Consider the following 14,348-nt stretch of genomic DNA (forward strand, 5'->3'; position numbering starts at 1 on the left):
GCAGAGGAATTCAAAAAAACTTGCGACATCTTGGACACCATACTTAGGTCCAATTTCTAACCATAACTCTGTGGGCTCACAGTTGGTTAATGCATATTTCAGCAGCACATGGATAAAATTATTGAGAATGCAGTTTGCTGGATACGATAGCAATGCGCAAGACACAGGCAGAGAATAACCATTATCTTCATCCATTGATGATGGCAATACAGCAAGAAGGAATGGCAGTAAACAGTACGAATGGCACGTTATTCTCAGTCAGATAACTATCTTTGAGTTAATTTACTCTGTCCATGAGGTCAGTACCAATCCAAGATTGAGGATATTAAACAAATGGTGACCCCACAGGATTAAAAAAAACCGTCAATGTCGCTTCAGATTTTTAATTTCCTCTCGGCATGTATTCCCAACTTCGTAGCTCAGGTGTTTCCACTGAGAGATTTGCTCTGGAAGGGCGTCCCTATGTGCAAAAAGATGACCACCAATACAGTTTTAATTTTTCCAAACAGGTTCTATCGCAAAATTTTGCCTATAGTAATGTTGCAACTTAGGGAAAGCTACGATTTTTGAAGATGCATCGCTCAAAGGCCTGGGCATGTATCTTTTATAAGATGAGTGACACATGGGCACAATGGTTAGATATGCTGCTATACAGCATCAGAGACCAGGGTTTCATCTCAGCCTATAGCGACTGTCTGTGTGGTTTTGCACATTCTTCCCATGTCTGCATGAGTTTTCCCTGGATACTCCAGTTTCCTCCCACAGCCTAAAGATATGTAGTTTAAGTGGATTGGTCATGCTAAATTGCCATGCTGTTCAGGGATGTGCTGGATTAACCACGGGAAATGCTGGGTTGTGGGGATAGGGTAGGGGGGTGGGCGAGTGGGTGGGTCTCAGTGGGATGCTTTTCAGAGGGTCAGCATGCATTTGATGGGCTGAATGGCCTGTTTTCCACACTGTTAGGATTCTATAATTCTATAAGCCACATGCCAGGATGATTACATCTGAAATGCTGAGTAGATTACCCAAACGCCACAATGACCAACATGATCCTCCTGAACATTGATGCTCCAGACTGCAGAGTTGAAGACATTTTCACGGTTGATCTATTATATTTTGGTTAGAGCCAGTCTGAGCATTTGCAGTCAGCAACTGTTGAAGATGAGGAATTGCAAGAGTTGCAAAAGATCATTATCTATGGATAGCCTGACAATATTGAAAAAGTATCTGAGCAGATTTGTTAATTCTGGCTGCACAGAGACCAATGTGGAATATCACAACAAATAATTTTTAATAGCAAACAATTCCTAATGCCTAAAGTATTACCTTCGATGCTCATGTTCATGTTACACAGGGATATGTGGATATTGAACATAATGGATAGCTGTTGGCCAGCAATGAATAGAAATATTCAATTGACTTGTGAATTCATGCAGGATATGCGAAACATATTGATGCCAGTCGCAAAGAGCCCTCTGCATGCACACTGTGTTCCACTGACTCCTTAGAGTAGCAGCAGCCCTATTCACCATGCACGAGAATCATTACATCCTAATGATTCCTCTGAATTTCTCATTACCCGATAACTTACCAACACAACAAGCATGACTGATGCTGTCATGGTCAGCACAATTTTCAGTTTGTTCACCATCCCACAAACATAGTGTCTGACAGTGGACTACAGCACTTCCCCAAAACAATCCAAGATGTGTATTAAATCAGGAGTGACTCGTTTCACGTCATCTCCCCACTATCCCCTTTCTACCAGAATGTGTGGTACATACTTTCAAGTCATTAAGTATTGAGCAACACAACAAGACTTTCATATTGTATTGTTGCATTTTGGTGCAACACCAATGGAGCGAAGAATGCCATCCCAATCACAAACTTGTGGTCAGAAGGAAATTGTCAATGACTGTGCTTAGCAATCAAGTGTCCAACCATTCTGAGGCACAGGCATTTTTCATGAAAGTCAGTAGAGAATAATAGAGAAACACAATGAGCAAATATGTAGAGAATGACCAAAACTGTGAGCTGGGTAGAGAGTGAGAGATTGAAATACAAATACTCGTATGCTAGAAAAGGTTACTCGAATATTTAACCAGCCCAGATCATACAAAATCATTGCTGATCATGGTGCTACATTGTGTAGGAACAAAAGCAAGCTTAAACCAATGTACAGCAAATCAATCATATGCAGATTGAGGAAAAACTTGACAATGAAGACGATTGACTGGTGATGTTGCGTGATAACAATGAGCAGCAACACAAATAAGACGTCAAACAAATACAACAGCTAAAACGCACATCTGTCCACACCAGAATGAGATGACCAGATAAGGACAAATTGTCAAACTTCCAAAGCGTTACATTCAAGTTTGAACATTAGCCTTGTTAACTCTGTAATACCTGTTTGTATTATTATTGAATTAGCATCACAGGCCTTTTTGCTACCATGTATGTTTGTTTGGAATACGTTTTTATCTTTGGGGAAAGGGGGCTGTTGAGTTACATCTCACTGTTAGTATGTCAGTATAACATGAAGGGAAGTATTCATGATATCATCACCACATCACAGCACGTGACCTGAAGGTGGAAAGGTCTCAATTCCATCTTACCAAATCTTTTGAAGCTTGACACACTACTGGAAGCGCACTAAACCCAGAAATTATCTTTATTGAAGAGAAGCCAGAGTTAACACTTAAGTCAAGAGACCCTTCTTCAGAACTGAAGAACTATTGTTCTGAAGAAGAATCACTGGACCAGAAATTTTATCTTTACTTTCTCCCCACAAATGCTGCTAGATCTGCTGAGTTTTTCCAGCAATTTCTGTTTTTGCTTCTGATTTCTAGCATCGACAGTTTTTTGGGTTTTTTCTTTGGATAGTGCACTAAGTACTTTTTGATTGGAAAAAACTGCTGGTTTATCAAAATAGTTTTCATGCTGGTGTACAGAACAAAAAAAGCAGACCTTAAATCCTGTCACCAGGGTGCAGAGCTGCACATACCTTGCTAGTCCATACAAAGTAATTGAAGTGTTTGCAATATTGAAACCACAGCATTCTCACCATACTGTTCACTCACCACCTGTGCTACTTCCAGCCAAGATTGTTTGGCCTCTCTGGCTTCATTAAGACAGATATCCTTTACTTGATCACTGTTAAAATGAGGCGAGATTGGATTGATAGTCTTCTGTTTTTCAAATGAAATAATGTTCAATATCAATAATTGAAGATACTTCTGAAGTGGAACTTAAAGCTCTAAGTTTCTCTAAAGGATTTGACTGTTTATTTGTAGAGAATTTTTCATTTCCACTTCTATAATATGGAGGTTCAATTGAAGGTTTCAAGAAGGCGCGATATGATTAGTCAAATAGAAACAATGTAAATAGTTACAGGAAAAGGAGATTGGCACTAAGTTAAAATGCTCAGAGAGCCAGGGCCAACATAATGGGCTCAATAGCCGCCTCCCTACTCTGTAATAATTCTGTGAGATGAAAAAAAAAGGGATATTTGATCAGACACATATGACGAAAGATTAAAGTATTATTTCAAAAAAGATGACTCTTTTCAGAAGACTTGTTTTGAACAGAAAGTAAAATTGGAGGTAAATCTGATCAAGTATTTGTTTTCCTACAAACTGTCTAAGGCTGTAGGTACTAGGCAATGTTGAAAGTTCAATTTTAGTTTTAAATGTCCTATACATTATCAAACATTATTCATTTGTGTGTTTTAATGAGCTGCATGACATAACAGAAAATTCTGGAAAGGAACTTTGTTTTATATCTTTGTAATTTTTTGTTTTGCCATTAAGTAAAGAGCAGTTCAGTGTAAAGTAACAGAAAATGTTGTATTTCTCTGTATTCTGTACTAGGTGCTGAGTCTTGGTGTTCGAAGTGGCATTTCTGATTATATTGCTTGTACCTTGATAACAATGTTCTATCATGAACTAACGCAGTGAATGGATTTTGAAATTTAGTTTACGGTATCTTTGCTCTTTCCTTACAGCAAGCCCCCACGCAACAGCCTCAACTCTACATTTTCCAACGTCTCCCATCATCCAGCAGCCGGGTCCTTATTTCTCGCACACGGCCATCCGCTATCATCCACACCCTAGTCAGGAAACCCTGAAGGAGTTTGTCCAACTGGTCTGCCCTGACACCAGCCAGCAGTCAGGACAGGTGGGGTTCCTAAATGTAAGGCCACTTTTTACTTTTTGCATTGGTAGAGAGATAATTAGATATTGCCTTCTAGCTTTTATGCACTCTGCCTTATTAAAAGCTTGTAAATCAATGTTATGTGTTCACCTTAATCATGGTTGGTGAAACTGCAAGTTTCAAATCATTAAGTGGATGTGCAATGAAAGGTCAATAAATGTAAGTTTAAATCTTTCTCAGTTTCATATTTTGGGCTTTTAAAAGTCCTGGGATTTTATCTATTTCATTTTGTATGCTCATGCAAATGTATAAAATGCAATAATACAATTTGCTTTTCCATTGACATCAAGTATCAGAGTCGACAGTCTTTCATAATGCATTGAAAAAAATCTGCAATAACTTGCAAGAGAAAAAGCTGCCTGGCAAATTTGTATCAGAGATAATGGGAACTGCAGATGCTGGAGAATCCCAAGATAATAAAATGTGAGGCTGGATGAACACAGCAGGCCAAGCAGCATCTCAGGAGCACAAAAGCTGATGTTTCGGGCCCAGACCCTTCATCAGAGAGGGGGATGGGGAGAGGGTTCTGAAATAAATAGGGAGAGAGGGGGAGGCGGACCAAAGATGGAGAGAAAAGAAGATAGGTGGAGAGGAGAGTATGGGTGGGGAGGTAGGGAGGGTAGAGTTCAGTCCAGGGAGGACGGACAGATCAAGGAGGCGGGATGAGGTTCGTAGGTAGGAAATGTAGGTGCAGCTTGAGGTGGGAGGAGGGGATAGGTGAGAGGAAGAACAGGTTAGGGAGGCTTTTGTGCTCCTGAGATGCTGCTTGGCCTGCTGCGTTCATCCAGCCTCACATTTTATTATCCTGGCAAATTTGATCCAGTATCACCACGTAGACATGTAACCTGTTGTATGGTTCAGTAGTGGTTCATCAAGAGATCGAAGAGACCATTCATTGTGCAGTAAAGACCATCTACATAATAATGGAGCCTGCAAATTTTCTTGTAACTTCTAAAATTGAGGATATAAATAGTAATAGAGTCAGCCACAATGATTTTTGACTGAAATACATACATTCAGATTAGGGCTGTGAAAATACTAAATTTTCCTGTCATTTTTCACAGTGCAGGTTTTGCGGACACACACCTCCTGTGATGAAATAGGCAGCTTTTCCACATTACTGCTTATAGCTGGGTGTCAGGAGACATTAACAGTAGATAGGGAATGACTTCGTTTCTTCCTCAAAGGGCAGACGCACACTCACAGCAATGTTGCTGCAAAGAAAAACTTCATTTTTTGAGACTAAGGAGTCAGCTGACAAACTTGTATCTGAGGAAGAAAATTCTCCAAAATGAAAGGGACATTTTTAATTACAGAAGTTAAAACAGCGTGCAACAAGATTAGCATGTCACTGAAGTGTTGCTGACGTGCATCTGCAAAGATCCAAACTGTCACAGAGAAAAAGCACTTAACTTCCAATACAAACCTGCTTGTCAGATGTTCTTTAAAACATATCTCTATCCATCTATTAGATGTACAACAAGATAGATGTGGTTAATGCATTTGTTTTAATATATCTTGAAGAATTCTTTGGGGAAAATTCAGCAAAATTTTCGGCAAACTAAAATGATATCCTTTATCTATCCTGCATTGTACAATGTGGACATTTTGATGCACTTTGGACATGTAAAGATCCACAAAAAGCACTGTGAAGTGCTATGGGTGGAATTAAATTACCAGGGCTGCACTAATTGAGGCATGAGATAGCCAGTCGGTGGAGCAAGTGTCTATCTTTAGATGTGAAATTCAGTCATGAGGGACGATTAGATAAAGGAATTGAAGTGAGGTAGGGGTAGCCCCTAAAGGGAAACTGCAGCCAAGGGAGATTTGACAAGGGGGGTATGGTAGCCAGGTGGCGAATTGTGGCAGGAAATGTACCCTTTGCATATGTTGGTAATTTGAGTGGTGCATTATAATTGCTCAAAAACATCATTACTATGATTTGCTGATAGAACTTTCTTCTTACTTTTTGTGCTTTTGGGATTCTGGTTTTGGTCAAAGTAATGCTCAGGGCAAAGTTAGAATAGAACCCCAGTAACTTGCCTGGTATAGGAGGAAGTAGGCAAGTCACATTATTTATTAAATACTTGTTACATGATCCACGAGGATATTGTATGCATAAACTCAAGGCCAAATGCAGTTCTCACAAGCAGGAGTAGTCGCAATGATAGCGATCTGTCAATGGGGAGAACAGCTACAAGCTCAAGTTATGAGGATGCAGAAAACTCTGGTGGCTGTGGATGGCAGTGAGTAAACACTCGGGGACAGGAGGATGCAGCAAAATTCTCTCAAATGTAGGAGGCAGAGAAAACTGCATTCTTAGCATCAAGCCTTCATTATAGATCTGTACGCATTTGCATCAGTATATCGGAAGTTTCAGGACATGTCAATGCTTGATTTCAGCATCAGGATCCTATGTGACAGACTGGGCCACAGATATCAATGAACAGGCATTTTGCAATTTTGGATATGTGCTAGATCTCTGCTATGTGAAAATGCTAACGAATCCAAATTTACTTGGTAGTTGCTTCTGGGAAGTTGGTGACATAGTGTTAATGTCACTGGCCAAGTAATCAGAGGCCTAGGTTTTGCTACAGCAACATGGGTTCAGAACCTGTCACGGCAACGGATAAAACTATTTATGGGAGGCATTTGGCAAGGAGCCACCCAAAAGGTTATTGTGCTGTAATGGAGCTCATCGTGTAGGCATGGCACATTGGTACGAATAGAAGACTGGCCAACTCGCAGATAACAAAGCATGCATAAATAAGTCTTTTGTGACTCTTAGGATGAGAGGAGTATGGACCTGTTTTTGAAGAGGACATAAGGAGGTGACAAACCATTGTGAGTATGTAGACAAAAGCTTAGAAGATGGAGTAAGTTTGGAAAAATATCAATTTGTCCACTTCACAAGAAGAATGAAAAAAGGTGAACAACTGCATAATTCCAACCTGCAGAGGGAACTTAGTATCCTAGTGCAGGAAAGTTAGTACATAGGCACAGTGGTAATTAGGGCGAATGGAATGCTATCCTATAGATGAAGAGGAATTGAACATTGAAGTAAGGATGTTATGCTTCAGGACATGTGTGAGACCACATACTCAATACTGTGTGCAGTTTTGATCTCCTTATTTAAGGAAGGATGTCCATGTCCTGTAGGTAATTCAGAAAAGATTTACTAGATTGATACTTCAAATGGAGGACAAAATGGAAAGTGTTGTGGTCATGAGCAGAAAGAAAAAGTTGGACAAATTAAAAAAATAAATATTTTGGCTTTGATGTGAGAAGTGACTGACAATAATATGCGTAAGTTTGCTGATGAAACAAAAATAGGTGGGAATGTAAACTGAGTGCAGGCAAGAAAGTTAAGTTGAGGCAGAAGCTTAACCATGATCGTATTAATAGTAAGCATGCTCATGTGGCCATAGAGTTATCTTCTGTTCCTCCTAGTTACCTTATCAATTACTTCCTTTAGTGATCAAGCCTTTTCGCCAATTCATTATCAGTTTCATTATGTTGTAAAGGAGACTTTTCATTGTCTACCTTATCAGTACAACCACCAGTTCTTACTTCTTCAACCAGCCTGGTACAGAGCACATAGAAAGGAAGAGCTGTGTTGTAGGATTGCAGTTCAGCCAAACCTGGATAAAAATAGAACAATTGGCTGGAGCCAACTAGTCTTGCGCTGTAACTGAGTAACTTTGTGGATCTACTTAATATTGAAATGGGAAAGTCCTTGCAGAATTGTGGCAGACTTGGTGACGACTGTGTCTTGTGCTTCCAAATCTTCATTAGGATAATTCATACATTATTGCTTTTACATAATTTATCTTTGTACAAAGCATAGTAATGACCAAAATCATATTTATAAGTACCTAAATAAATTTGTTTAAATGTAAATGTTGCGGCAGCATGGTGACTCAGTGGTTAGCACCACTATCTCTCAGCGCCAGGGACCCAGGTTCAATTCCAGCCTCGGGCAAATGTCCGGGTGGAGCTTGTACATTCTCCCCATGTTTACATGGGATTTCTCCAGGTGCTGCAGCTTCCTCCCACAGTCCAAATGTGTGCAGGTTTGGCAGATTGGCTATGCTAAATTGCCCGTAGTGTTTAGGATGGGAAATGCAGGAGTGGGCTTGGGAGTGGGGCTGCGTGAGATGTCGGCATGGACTTGATGGCCCGAATGATCTGCTTCCGCACTGAAGTGATTCTAATGATTCCATGACCTTCCTGGTCTTTCACAGTCGCTCAGTGCATGCCTTTGCTGCTGATTCAGTGTTACCAGGCAAAATCTCTGAAGAGGATATTCTAACTCTCTGAGGCGTAAAGGTCAGTGGATAAGTGACCGTTGCTGTTTTGTTGACAAAGAAAATAAGTTTCCATTGTCGTATGAATTGAAAATTATTGAAGCAATTTGTTCACTCCTTTATATGTATAGGTGGATGCAAAAGCATAAATACTTTTTGTATTGTACAATTTTAAGGTTGGTTGCATATGATCAGAACACCTCATTTATCTGCAACATCCTAACAGACCACTTGAAGTTTGAATCATAACAGATACATGAAACACATTATACTTGAGACATTAATCTACACAAACACGCTTTCAGATATCCCATACGATGCAGGAGTGAATAATGTCTGCAGTGAGTTAGAAGATACATACTTGTCTAGACATCGAATCAATATAGTAACGTTTATGCCTGAGTATTCATTTGCTCAGCTCATCTGAAAACTCTTGAATTATTGAATACTGTGTGTACGTTCGATATTGTAAAAAACAAGCAGGTTAGCCTGAGATTTCCACAAGCAGAAAACCTGCATCACTGCAGAGATGTTCACAACAGATGTAGATTTGCTGATGGATTGTGACCAAAACAACCTTATTCATCAGGGTAGCTTTACGATGAAGCGTGCAGTTAGGTCTTAAATGACCAGAAAGGTTTCACAAATATTGGGATGGACTTTCTTCTTCTATTGAAGAGACATTTAATTCTGAGGCACAGAAAATGGGAAATAATAGCAATTCGCTTGCTCCATAATGCTATCCCAGAATTTCTAGGGCTTCTCTAACACAACAAGTAAGTAATGTAGATAAGGCAAAGAATTACTTGATTCCTGTCTCACTTTGAATACAGAGTCTGTCTGGAGTTTGTGTCAAGATCCTCCAAGGACCTGGTCTGAGGGAACTCAATGATATGAATAGGAAGTGCTGAGGATCTCCTTCTCCTGCCCCAACTTCAAAACACAACCCCAACACATATCTCACCAAGGCTGTATCAGGGTATAAATTATTCTTTCCGGGAGAAATACACTTGCAGGATGCTATGCCAATCAACCCTCCAACGTGGGGATTGTGCAAGCAGGTGAGGATCTCAAAAACAATAACAGGTTGCACATATATAATGTCTTTAATATAAATGAAACATCTAAAGGCACTTTTATTAATGAAACAAATTTTATATACTTGGATGAGATGTGGGCATCACTGGCAAGGCCAGAATTTGTTTCCCATCCACGATTGCCCTTGATATTATTTTCTTAGGCCACTTCAGAGCACAGTTAAGAATCAACCACATTGTTATGGATCTGGAGTCACATGCAGGCCAGATCAAGTAAGGATGTTAGAGTTCCATTCCTAAAGGATATTAGGGAACCAGGTGAGTTTTCACAACAACAGTCATATAGTCCCCATTAGATCAGCTTTTAATTCTGGATTTTATTTAACTCATTTAAGAAACATACCCTTCTGTAGCTGTGGGGAAGCCTCATTCTAGTCTTACAAGTTAATCTCCCAAGGAATTTCTTACAGAAAATAAAACCCACTTGAAATACTAAATCATAAGGCAATTTAGGAGAGATAAACAGAGTTGGTTGGAGCATTAGACATTTTCTGTGCTGTCAACTGAGGGGCTAGGTTATGCCAAAAGATGAAATACAGACCTACCCCCACTGAAAGCATGATAAGATTGTAACACCGGTTTCCATTATATATGTGGATACAAGAATGTATGATGTAACAGATTGGCACAAAATGAAGAACAAAGATGAGACAATTACATGTATGAAGTTGTCTTATCAATATTTCATCGAGATTCTGGATATTTCCAGACTCCACAAATCCAACTGAGGGGAAAGTGACCTAACTGTTGGAATTTTCATTCTGGGATTGTGAAGTTCCCTGAGACCAGATCAGGTGATCCCAGAACAAGGACAGAGGATGCCAGGTGGAAAGGCCTGCCTGTCTGCACTGTTGAAATTTCAAAAACAAAAGGAATGGAACTCAAGTCACCCTTCACCCAATCCACACAATTCGCATTCCCCTGTTGCCAATCCATGCCCTGTACCCATCCCAATGGCTGTCCATACCCTTCATCCCAATCTGTGCCCCTGCATTTGACCTACTTGTTGGCCGTATGCCGTTCGATGCTCTTGCACCCACCTTTAAAAGCCCTAATGTTAACAAATGCCTACAAAGAACAGGAACAGCAACTGTGCAACTCACAAATTGCCTCTTGAAATTTAGTTTCTGTTTTATGCTGCAAAAATAGCAGTGAGATGAATGGTCAGTTAATCCATTATAGTGTTGCTTTACAATAGTTAAGAATAATTCAATGGCTTTCCCCATGCTTTAATAAGGAACATCCCAGACCAATCAAGAATCATCAATTAAATACTTCCTTCAGCTGCCAATAATAAGCTTGATTCCAACATCATACCCCTTATTATATCAATATTCACTTACAATTCATCGGTTGGCAGTTCAAACAGGAAGCTCGAAGAACGCGGCAAGCCAGGCAGCATTTGGCAGAAAGGAGCAGTCAGCATTTCAGGTATTACCCTTCACCCAGTTCTGAAGCAAGGCAATACCTGAAATGTTAACTGCTCCTTTCCTTCAGATGCTGCCTGGCTTGCTGTGATCTTCCAGCCTCCTATTTGACAACCATGGATTCCAGCATCTGCAATGCCAACTTAATTCAACCACATGTCAGTTGCCAATCCATGCCCTGTACCCACCCCTATGGCTCCCCATACACGTTATGCCAATCTGTGCCTCTGCAACTGACCTGCTTGATGGCTGAATGCCAATTGATGCTCCTCCACCCATTTCCATTTCCTTTGATAGCCCTAATGCCATGTTAATTCAACCATATGTCAGCTCGTGACTTCCTTTCACCCACTGACTTTTACACCTACATCAACCAGGCCAACTCACTTAGTATCCACTATGGGGCAGACCTCGGGACCAGTGCTGGGATTAAATATTATATAGTTTGAAATGTCTAATTCAGACTTCATTTTAAAAGCAAACACAAATTAATCCCAACATTTAGATTCTTTTAACTATGTAATTCTTCACAACAACAAATACTTCATTCGAGTGCACGATCCCTTGTAACAATAAGCCATTGGAATTTATAGTCCAGTTTAGAAGATTCTGTAAATAGCTGTGGCTGTCGATCAAATTATGAAATAGTTGGCACACAACTTTGATAATGTTAGGTTGTGAAATCAGTTGTGCAGCATAAATCCAATGGAAACCCTCAGGCTTTGAAGCAAAGGTCTTTTAAATGCATTCAAACTTTTGAAAGTTTCCTTTGACAGGTCAGATGAAAAAAGAACCAAGAGCCAGAGTAAACCACTTTACCCCAAAGCTAATTGCTCGTTCGATCAAATAACGGCTGCTCTGATTGAGGCCTCAGCCCCATGTTTTTTGCCAACTGCTGATATCTCTTGACTCTGTGGTTAGTCCACCTCTGCCTCAACTACATTCAGGGATGCTGCCTCCACCATTCTCCGGGGTAGAGAGTTCTACATTTTCCTATCTGAAAGAAAAGATTTCTTCTCATAACCATCTTCAATGAAAGACACCTTTTTTTAACAGTGGTCTCTAATTCTAGACTCTCTGACAAAGTGGAACAACCTTTCAGAACCTTATCAAAGACTGTCTGGTGCACCAAATAGCTTCTATCTTCCTGAAGTATATCAGGATCATATTCAAAGGGGCCATAAAGAACATAAAATACCCTGGCTATTGAAGTAAATGCTGAAGGTTCAGATCTGCTCCAATCAGAGCGAATGTGCACTTCATGTTAGACACCCAGATCACCAAAATCAAATAGAAGTGGAGGCAGCTGCTAATTGCTCTGTGCAGCAGTCTGCACGGAAATTGAAACATGACCCGACTCCATCCGACCTCTGTGGAAATGATTGGTGCCATGTTTGGGGAGGAACTTCTCCATGGCGCACATCCTGTGGGCCCAGCAGTGAGAGATGGCACTGCACCATAACGACTTCGATGTTGATAGTCCAGGGCAAGACTTGAGGCAATAGCAGTAGCACTGGCATCGATGTCAGTGCTAGTTCAAAGTATTACGCTCTTGAATTTGTACAGGAAGGTTGATATTTCAGTTGATTCCAAGATGGCGGCAGTGTCAGCGAGGTGGGCCCGGTGGTGAGTGACAGCACTGGCGTGTGGTGACTTCGATGGTGGTGTTTCAGCACAGATGATGGTGAGGCGCCGGACTCAAGGCGGTGCCATCAGCAGTGACGAAGTGGCAGTTACACTGGCAGCTTATCTTTTTCTTCCTGGTTCTTTAATTTTGGCTCTTGTTTTTTTAATTCTAACTGTTGTATTTTAAGATGGAGCCAGAGCGTGGCAACTCTGTACACTTTTCACTGTACTCTTGTACTCAGGGACACGTGACAATAAAACCTAATTTAATCTTCAGGATTGTAAAATATGAGAGTATCTATTTTTCACGTTTTGTGTTAATTTTAAAAGGGAAATCATGCCTACAAAGAACAGGAACAGCAACTGTGCAACTCACAAATTGCCTCTTGAAATTTAGTTTCTGTTTTATGCTGCAGAAATAGCAGTAAGATGAATGGTCAGTTAATCCACTGTAGTGTTGCTTTACAATAGTTAAGAATAATTCAATGGCTTTCCCCACGCTTTAATAAGGAACATCCCAGACCAATCAAGAATCATCAATTAAATACTTCCTTCAGCTGCCAATAATAAGCTTGATTCCAACATCATACACCATATTATATCAACATTCACTTACAATTCATCGGTTGGCAGTACACACAGGAGGCTGGAAGAACACGGCAAGCCAGGCAGCATTTGGTAGAAAGGAGCAGTCAGCATTTCAGGTATTACCCTTCATCCAGTTCTGAAGCAAGGCAATACCTGAAATGTTAACTGTTCCTTTCCTTCAGATGCTGCCTGGCTTGCTGTGTTCGTCCAGCCTCCTATTTGACAACCATGGATTCCAGCATCTGCAGTGCTTTTGTCTCTACCTAAGTTGGTAGTACAGAACTATAATATTGCTGACATTTCACACATTTTGACAAGTCTTTTCATCTGCACTCATCAGGATATTTTATAAGAATACAAGCACAAGAAACAACTAACATTTATACTGCATGGGAGGAGAGTGCTCCTTGGTTGACAAATAGACTCTGAAATATGTGTGAAATCTCAAAGTTTGCAGATGACACAAAGCTGGGTGGGAGGGTGAACTATGAAGAGGATACAGAAATGTTTCAGTGTAATTCAGACAGGTTGAGTGAGTGGATAAATGTGAGCTTATCCACTTTGGTAGCAAAAACAAGGCAAAATATTATCTGAATGGCAATAAATTTACAAAGGAGAATGTGCACAGAATCTTGTGTCACCTTGTACATCAGTTGCTAAAACTAAGGGTGTGAGTACAGCACATGGTGAAGAAGACAAATGGTGTGCATGAGGATGCGTACATGGTATGTACAGGAGCAGAGTTGTAAGGTTGCAATTGTACAGGGCCTTGGTGACACCAAGCCAGCATATTGTGTGCAGTATTGGTCTCCTTATCTGAAGAAGTATGTTTTGGCAGTGGAGTGACACAAAGAAGGTTTGCCAGATTGATTCCTGAGTTGACAAGACTGATGCCTGAAGAGAGATTAGATCAGTTAGGACTATGTTTGCTGGCGCTTAGAACAATGAAAAAAGAAACTTCGGAAATTCTAACACAACGAGACAAGGTAAATACAAAAAGGATGTGCTTGATATTGTTGATGTCCAGAACTTGGGGTCATAGTTTTGGGATATGGAGCATGCCCTTTATGACTGAGCCCATGGAATTT

General features: G+C 40.4%; 1 protein-coding gene across 20 annotated transcripts in view; it reads left to right on the plus strand.

The window, feature by feature from the left end:
* nfia (nuclear factor I/A) overlaps window positions 1–14,348 on the plus strand; it is a 738,669-nt gene that overhangs the window by 650,090 nt on the left and 74,231 nt on the right. For all 20 annotated transcript variants that reach the window (XM_048539762.2, XM_059647912.1, XM_048539775.2 and 17 more), the window contains one exon: window positions 4,007–4,194. In XM_048539762.2, coding sequence (XP_048395719.1) covers window positions 4,007–4,194 — 188 coding nt within the window. The remainder of the gene's footprint in view (window positions 1–4,006; window positions 4,195–14,348) is intronic.

This window comes from Stegostoma tigrinum, chromosome 8 (assembly GCF_030684315.1).
Source record: "Stegostoma tigrinum isolate sSteTig4 chromosome 8, sSteTig4.hap1, whole genome shotgun sequence".
Taxonomy (NCBI): Eukaryota; Metazoa; Chordata; class Chondrichthyes; order Orectolobiformes; family Stegostomatidae; genus Stegostoma; species Stegostoma tigrinum.